The 8,646-nt window shown below is 54.6% G+C and overlaps 1 protein-coding gene across 1 annotated transcript in view; it reads left to right on the forward strand.

Moving 5' to 3' along the window:
• The window catches only part of GTF2IRD1 (GTF2I repeat domain containing 1), a 47,843-nt gene that overhangs the window by 2,488 nt on the left and 36,709 nt on the right, over positions 1 to 8,646 (forward strand). The window contains exons 2-5 of the mRNA XM_010006070.1: positions 407 to 548; positions 1,014 to 1,021; positions 3,537 to 3,675; positions 7,335 to 7,518. Coding sequence (XP_010004372.1) covers positions 407 to 548; positions 1,014 to 1,021; positions 3,537 to 3,675; positions 7,335 to 7,518 — 473 coding nt within the window. The remainder of the gene's footprint in view (positions 1 to 406; positions 549 to 1,013; positions 1,022 to 3,536; positions 3,676 to 7,334; positions 7,519 to 8,646) is intronic.

Below are 8,646 nucleotides of genomic sequence, written 5' to 3' on the forward strand. Positions count from 1 at the left end.
CTTTCCTGCCAGACACTTTCCAGCCACACTTCCCAAGCCTGGAGCGTTACCTGGGGTTGTTGTGGCCCAAGAGCAGGACCCTGCACTTGGCCTTGTTGAAGCCCAGACCATTGACATTGGCCCAACCATCCAATCTATCCAAGTCTCTGTCCTCATGCAGATCAACCAGCTTGGTGTCCTCCTGAAGGGCAACTAGTTCTTGCTTTCCATCCAAGAGGCACCTTTCTGTGAGGTCCCCATGAAATCTGGACCCAAACCACGACATTGCTTTCGATGGGGGAATCATCTTTGGGTGGGAAGCAAAAAAAACCAAACCAACCAACCGACAAAATCCTACTGGGAAATGGCAGGGGATGGTCTGGGAAATGGCAGAGGGTGGCTGCTCTGACCTGGTGCCTCCCCACAGTGCTCAGCCCTCTCCAAGCTGAACGCAGAGGTGGCCTGCATCGCTGTCCACGAGGAGAGCGCCTTCGTGGTGGGCACCGAGAGGGGCCGGGTGTTCCTCAGCGCCCGCAAGGAGCTGCAGGCTGACTTCCAGAAGTTCTGCAGTGAGTATCCCTGCCCAACCTACCTGCCAAGGTTGGTGGCCTGGTTGTGCCAGCTGGGGTTGTGTGCGTGGCTGTGGTTGGGGCGGCACCGCAGCGCGGTCGGTCCCTGGGGCTGGGAAGTGTTTGAAGTGGTGGAGGACACGGGTGGGAAGTGTGGCTGGATCTTCTCCCATCCCAGGAGGGGCTCCCCAGGCACTGGCTCTCCTCTCTGAAAGTGTCCTGAGGTGCCACAGGGCTGGATGGCTGTGCTGCTCCCCTGGCACTGTTGATGTGCTGGAGCAGCTTCTGAGGACATTGCAGGAAGAGTTTGTCCCAGTGATCCCCCAGGATCAGGGAGGTTTTCTTGGGTCAAGGCTCTTTTCTGAGTTCTGGAAAGACAGGGATAGATTTGGGAGCTGGCAGTGTTGGTCATGGAGCTGCTTGGTTTTTTAGAGGGGTTAACAGTGGTTGAAAGAAGGCCTTGAGCAGGAGCTGTGGTCCCCCTGGTCTTGGACTGGGATCAGCAGGTATTGCAGGGATGTTTGTGACTGGTGGCAGCCTGGTGTGTGGTGATGCTGGTGCCCAGCCCTCTGTGCCAGCTCAGTGACTCTGCTCGCTCCCTAAAAACACCCTGGGAGCTGCATTTCTTGGGTAGCATCATCCCTAGGGTGCCAGCTGCTGCTGTCTTCACTCCACGCCAAAGCTGGGGTGGGATCTGGCTTTGGTGGTGGCAGGGACCCCAGAGCAGGTGGGTCCCATCCCTGGGTCTGCTCACACCTGCTGCCCAGGGTGGGATGTCAGTGAAGTGACCCAGCTGTGTGCACACGTGTGGTGTTGGTGGAAACCATCTTGGTGCTTGGTCTGTTGGAGAGCTTGCTCAGGAAGGTCTGAGGATTGTAGAGCTGCTGGGGTCATTCCCTGCCCATGTGCAGGGTGAGCTGGCCTGGCTTGGTAGGAGCCCCTCCCAAGGCTCCATCCTGCCCACCTGCCACCTCCACCCTGCCACCTGCACCCGGGACACCCACTGGCAGTTACCCTCCACTTGGGTGCAGTGTGCTGTGCAGGATGGGAGGCATTTGGGGGAGTTTTCCTGCATTTGCAGGTGACTCTGCCTCCCCTTCCCACCACCCCTGAGAGGCAGGGAAGTACCTGAGCAGCAGGGTGGCCAACGGGAGGGAGCTCCCTCTTATGTATTAAATGCCAACTCTGTCTCCCTAGAGCTCACAATATTGGTGGCCATCTGCAAATCTCACTTGTAGAGATACATCTCCAGCTATTCTCTCTGGTGACCTACAGTGCTGGGACAAGGTGCCCCCAACATGGGAACCTGATTCTCCTTCAGTTTCATTTACACTTTTGTCAAAATGAAAGTCTAGTTGGAAGCACAACATCTTGGCAGTGGGGCTGGAGCAAAGTGGCTGATGCTGGAGACAGGGTGAAATGTGATAACTCTGTCTTGAATTATAAATGGCCCAGGCTCAACTCTGCTCCATAAAGCTCTTACAACTGGCACGCAGTGGAAAGCATCCCTGGAAGTGCCTCTGATTTATGGTCTAGCTGCCCCCTTAGGAAGGATCTGAAATAATCTAAAGCAGACATCATTGGGAGAGGGAAGAAGCTTCTTATCTCTCTGGGTGTGCAGCCCTTGCTTGGATGCCCTCCTTTATCTGAACCCCTGGCTCAGCCTTTCCTGGAGATGGGGACACTTGACAGTGATCAGGATTAATGTCACTGGAGAAGAGGTGGCACCCAGCCAGGAGGGAGGGTCAGTCATAGGAGGGTGTGGATGCAGATGCATTTTGCCACCTTGGTAAAACACTCCCAAAAAAGTTATCCAAGGCCTGTTTCCCTGTGCTGTGGGAGCCATGCAGAGCTTCCCAGGGGTTGTGTGGTGCTGGGTGGCTGTCCCCTTTCTTATGTCTAGTTCTGTGGGTACCCTGGGTGGCTGTCCCCTTTCTTATGTCTAGTTCTGTGGGTACCCTGGGTGGCTGTCCCCTTTCTTATGTCTAGTTCTGTGGGTACCCTGGGTGGCTGTCCCCTTTCTTATGCCTAGTTCTATGGGTACCTTGGGTGGCTGTCCCCTTTCTTATATCTAGTTCTGTGGGTGCGTTGGGTGGCTGTCCCCTTTCTTATATCTAGTTCTGTGGGTACCCTGGGTGGCTGTCCCCTTTCTTATATCTAGTTCTGTGGGTACCCTGGGTGGCTCTCACCTCTTCCCTGTGCTGTCCCAGCCACAGTAGGGATCCGCAAGCTCCTCTTTGAGCACCCAGGCAGCTTCCAGGGATGATCACAGGCAGGAGCCTGTCGGGGATGATGAAGGAATTAGTCCTTCCCCACCGAAAAATCCCCTGTGAGTTGCTCTGGATGGAGCAGCAATAATGCACTTGTAGTGTTTAATTTTCTGTGCGTTTGGAGACGCGAGGAAGTCGTTGCTGCAGATATGCTTTATTGGAGGTTTAATGGGGGAAATTAGCAGGAAATAGCTGGTATTACCGAGCTACGTGACGCTGAAGGGTAAAAAAGCCTCCAAGAAAGGCGGATTTTCTTTTCCTGGGAGATTGGAGGCTAAGCAGATTGAAACCAGAGAAAAGAAATGTGCTGCCCAATTAACCACAACAGTTTCAGCGTCGCCGAGTAAAACCTGCGGAGAGGGGGGACACACACACAGGGTGACCAGCCCTGCTCCTGCCTGTGCTGCTGGAGCTGCCAGGGGCTGTGGTCACATCTGAGATGGGAGGCTGGGTTTGGTGGGAAACCCTGGGCACCCACCTGCATGTCCAGAGGCCTTTACTGGTGCTTTGGGGGTGGCGGGGGACCAGGCACCCGTGGGACAATGTCATGCCTGGTGGGTGGGTTTGGATTCACCTGACTGAAATAGGTGTAACCTGGCTGGTGGGTTCAGTGGCTTTGCAGCCACTTGAGACCATGGCACAGCATCACCCACGAGCCCTCTTCTCACCACAGCATCTCCCATTTTCTCCTCTCCACCTCCCCTTTGCAGGAGTCCAGCAGAGGAAGGAGCAGGACGCCGAGGTGCAGAAGAAGGCAAAGGAGTGCGGGCGCAGCGTGCTCAGGGTCTCCCCGGACCAGGGATCAGACGTGTACCTCCTCAGGAAGATGGTAGAGGAAGTGTTTGATGTGCTTTATAGTAAGAACCTTCACGCTTCCATTTGGGGACCTGCATTGCCCCGGGGCTCGCTGAGCTGCCCGGCGCCGCTGCCAGACGCGGCTCTTGGCCCCATCCTGGGCAGCGTGGTGGGACCTGCTCCTGCACAGGGTTAGGGTTGTGTTCAGGTGGGATCCAGCCACTCCTCTTTCATTTCCCAGTGCCCCAGACTGCCAGAGGAAGCCTCTGCAATGCCCTGAGTGTGATTTTCCAGCACACCTTGACCCCCGCCGCTGGGTCTACAACATCTCTTTCCCCAACAGGGCTCTGCAGAGAGACTCTCTCACCCCTTTCCCTGGCAAGTCTATTTAAACAGAAAAAAGATGATTTTCTTTTTTTTTCTAGCAGGCAGCCCCAGCTCCAAGAGATGAGCTGGTGCTGTTCCAGCACATGCATCATCCCCAGCAATAAAGCTTCTGCAATTAAAATGTAGATGACCATATGGCTGTTGATGTGTAACCCAGTGGGTTGCAGAGCTCCCTCTGGGCCCAATCTGCAGAGGCTCGAGTGGCAGCAGTGCCTGTTTCCCTCTCTGCAGCTCCCTGCAGGAGCCCCCATGGAGTGGCTGGAGGTGTCAGCCATGTCCCAGCTTGTCCCCCCAGCAGTTTCTACAGGGCTGTGCTGGCTCGGGTAGGAATAGCAAGGTTGGATTGGGGTAACAGGGCTGTGAACCCAAATATTCCCCTGTGTTGCTCAGCAGGTTGTATTAACCCTGGGTGATGCTCCAGGGTGTGTGGCCAGAACAGCTGCAGAACCAGGGGTTTTTGCTTTCCCTGTTTTCCTGGGTAAAATCTCCCCTGGGATTTGGGATGAGCCACCAGGCCCTGTGGAGCTGTGTGGGTCTCCCTGGGCTCAAAGAGCAGGCATTGCCCCTGGTTGTGTGCTGGGTTTGGGAATGGACATTCCCCCACAGATGAGAGAGGTGTGACAGGTGCTTCCACCAGCCACCCTGTGTGTGATTTGCTGCCACAGGCTTCACAGACAGAAAGGGTAGATCCCTTCCCCAGGACACACAGTCTCTGAGGTTTTCTGAAACCACTTAAAGGACTTGGGGGTGATATTCCCTTTAATGGGGGTAATCAAAGCCTCTTGCTGCCTCCAAAAGTCTGGACCCAAGCTGGAGGAAGGGATGACATTGGAGAGCCAAGGGAATGGGGTGAGGAGTGTTTTTGAGCACTGGCTGAATCCCTGCTCCAAGCTGCAGTTCTTGTTCTGCTGCCAGGGGAGCACCAGGCTTCACAGGCCTCTTGGGAATAGGGGAATTATTCATATCTGACATACTATAAATATGCAATTGCATAAAAATGCTTGTCCAGGGTGTATCTGCATGGAGGTGTAAGGATCAGGTGGCCCATCCATTGGGATGAGCTTGGCCATGCCTTTACCTTGGTGTGTGTGTGGACAAGCTGGCTGGGTCCCCACCCCAGGGCAGCCACTGTCACCATGGCTGGTGGTGGTGGCAGGAGGAGATTGGGCATCCCTGGGCTGGTGGTTTTTGGCCTGGCATTGGCTGTCATTCTGGCATTGGGTGTCATTCTGGCATTGGTGTCATTCTGGCATTGGTGTCATTCTGCCTCTGCTGCTGGTTCAGTAGGATCAGCTGTTTCCATCCCTGAGCTGCTGGATGGGGAAACCCACTGGGAAGCTGCTCCCCTCCCAGTGTGCCCACTGGGAAGAGCTTCTCCTGGCTGAGTGGGGAGAAATACTGCCAGCGGTGCCCCAGGGTGATTCTGTTTCCAACACCAATTGTCAGAAATTAACAGTTATCTTTCTTACAGTTTTGAGGGCGTTTTTTTTTATCCTTTCAGTCGCCTCCCATCAACAGGGATTGGAAACAAAAAAAATCTTAGAAAATGCTCAGTCAAAAAGATCCTGTATTCCCTCCAGAGCTGGGTAATCTCTGCACCAACAGGATGACTGATTACCACCAGCTTCTATTAAACAGGCATTAATGATGATTATTGTCTCTCTTTAGCTAAACCGTGAGTCTCTGCACGGCAGCACGAGGCTCAGTGAAGGTCACTTTGACAGTAACACATTCCCCATAAAAATATGTTCAGGGAGTTTGTTGAGGGTTGGGTTGATAAGGAGCCTCTGTGGGCATTGGGAGCTTCTCCCCATCACGAAGGGAAGTGATGGAGGGAGGTGGAAAGCTGCTAGAGGCTGTGGATTGGGGCAGGGTGAAGCATCAGTACCCTCCCAGCTTGCAGAACGTGTACTCAGCCGTGTTGTGGTTCAAAGGTTTGTTTTGAAACTTCTGTTCTTGGCTTAATTAGAACATTATCTATCCTGCCTATGAGGAACCTTGATGGCTCGTGCAAGTTGCACGTTGTGAGTTGTCACACGTTGCTTGAAAGAACATGTTGGAGAAATCACTTTTAATAAGGACCTGCTGACAGTGCCATGAAATTCCGAGGGTTTCTCTAAGATCTTTTGTTTTGTTTTGTTGGGTTTTTTTGTTGTTGGTGGTGGTTTTTTCTTTGTTTTGTTTTTTTAAAAGAAGATATGAAAAAGGAACGATTTTAGAGAAAATCAACAATATCAAATCCCACAGTTATTTCAAGGTCCCATAACCTCCTCTGCCTGCCTTTCAGCCTGGAGATGCAGGCACAGACACCTTGCCACTCGGCCAGATGTTCTGCATCTGGACTCTGCTTTGCCAGCCAGGTCACATTCTTGTGTGGCTGTTGCTTCTGCTTCGTGCTTTCAGCACCAGGTTTATTGGTTGCAGCGACTTGGGTCGGTTTCCAAAGTGATTTTTCTGTGAAGAGCAGCTCAAGGGTTCTGCTTCAGCTCAAGGTTCCTTGAAAATTTCAGAGGAGGCTGGTTTTCCAGTGGTGTCTTGCTCTGTAGGCATCACCAGATTGGGCATGTGGGCACTTCAGCCCGTTTAGAAAACCTCTGTGGTGCTCACCAGTCACCTTCTGCTGCTGGGGAAGGGAAAGCAGTTTGATCTCAGCTCTGCAGGCAGGTTTTGGTGTCAGAGCTACAACAGAGCCAGCCCTGCAGGGTGGGGACATGAGGGGACTGTGTGGCTGTTGTCGAGGGGAGCGGGTGAGATTCCTGGGCTGCTGGAGGTGATGGTGCAGTCACGTGTGTCAGCGTTCATGCTGATGGTGGGGTGGAGGGAAGGCTGTTGGGGTGTGTTTTTCCTTGCCTTTCCAAGCACGTGGAGGCTGCCTGACAGCACCAGCAACCGAAGCACTTCCCATGCTTCCAGGAGGTAAAATAAGAAAACCGACTGGGAAAATAAGGTTCCCAGAACATCTCAGTAAACATGAGATAAAAATCAGTGAAGCCCTTCAGCCTCCTTTGTCAGCTCCCAGCTCCCTCCTGGCTTGCCAGCAGCCCAGCCCTCTCTGGCACATGGCCGGGCGCTCCCAGGGGTGGGCTTGTGCCAAGTGACCCCAACCAAGTGTTCTACTGCTGAGACATCTGCTTATTGGCTTTCTTTTTTTTTTTGGTGAGCTTTTTATTCATTAGCTCTTCTAGAAAGGGCTCGGAGGGCCTCGCGCGCTGAGGCGCGGAGCCAGGAAGTGGGGCTTGTCTCGTAGCGGTTCCGTGGGGATCTCTTGCTCTTCCATGGGCTCCTCCAGCCCGGCTGGGGTGTCCCCGGGTGTGTGACTCTGCCCCCTCCCCAGGTGAAGCCGTGGGGAAGAGCAGCGTGGTCCCTTTGCCCTATGAGCGGTTCCTGAAGGAGCCGGGCTTGCTGGCGGTGGCCGGCCTGCCCGAGGGGATCAGCTTCAAGAAACCCATGGAGTACGATGTGAAGTCCCTGATGGCCATCCTGGAGCACAGCCACAGCATCCGCTTCAGGATAAAGAGGTAATCTGGGGGGTGGGATCCCCCAGGGGTGGGAGGGCAGGGAGCCAGCGGGGTGGTGGCTCCTCTGACACCAGCTGATGGGAAGGATTTTGTGTGGAGCAGGCAGGAGGGTCCGTCCTACCTCCTCCAGACCCAGAAACCTGGGTCCAGCTGTGCCTGGCACACAGGTCTGTCAGTGCTGGGTGGCTCGAGACTGTTTCAGACTCGTCCCTATAATAAGCCTGTGTAAACGTGCACACAAACCACATCACTTGATGTGTCTCCGCCAAAATTCCCGCTGCGGGAAGCCGAGTGCTTTTCTGTCTCCCGAGAGGTTCCCAGTGTAAATGCTGCAAGCTCCTTCCTAGGCTCTGCTGGGGTTTTTTAACACCAGTCAAGGAGGGAGGCGGGGGCTCAAGGTGGGGCAAACTCCCCGTTTTGGCCACGGTTTTCACGGCGGTTCCGGGTGCGTTTCCCCTGCGTGTGTCTGGCTGGTGGCACCTCGGGTCTGTGCAGAGAAGTGCTGAGTGCTACCAAATGCCTCCTCTGAAGGCTCAGCACTTCTGGAAAATCAGGCTGAGGCAGCTAAAAGTAGGACAGGCAGAATTGGAGCCGTCCGTGAGCTGGGGGCTGCCTCTCTCCTGCGAAACACGTGGGCTTCCTGAGTCTGAAGCTCATCCTTGGGCTGGCCGAGGTCCCCCTTGAGCAGGGTCCTGGGGGCTGGGATGGGTGATGGAGTTGATCAAGTCTTAGGGTCACACGGATTGTTTTACTCCTTAAACACACCAGGCTGTGGAGCTAGATGGCTTTGCCCTAGGTAGCAGAGATGCTTTGAACTCGTGTGAGACCAATCTGCTTCACTTAAAGGAGACAAAAATGGTGCAGGTGGCTGAGGAGGCTGCAGGTGATGCCTGTGATTCTGAAACAAAGAGCCCAGCTGTGCAGCCTGCCTCACCCTGCTGGGCACAGCTCTCCAGGGGAACCCTTCACGTCCTTGCTCGTCCCATCTCAGCAGCGCCTCAGACCCAAAGGAACCTGTTTTATTTCCTCCTCTCCCTCCCTCCCTCTCCCCCTCAGGCCGGCGGACGAGCCGGGCCGGGCGCCGAACCCCGGCGCTGAGCTTCCCTGTTCCCCCCTCGCCTCCAAAGG

Source organism: Chaetura pelagica, unplaced genomic scaffold (genome assembly GCF_000747805.2).
Source record: "Chaetura pelagica isolate M959 unplaced genomic scaffold, ChaPel_1.0 scaffold49, whole genome shotgun sequence".
NCBI lineage: Eukaryota > Metazoa > Chordata > Aves > Apodiformes > Apodidae > Chaetura > Chaetura pelagica.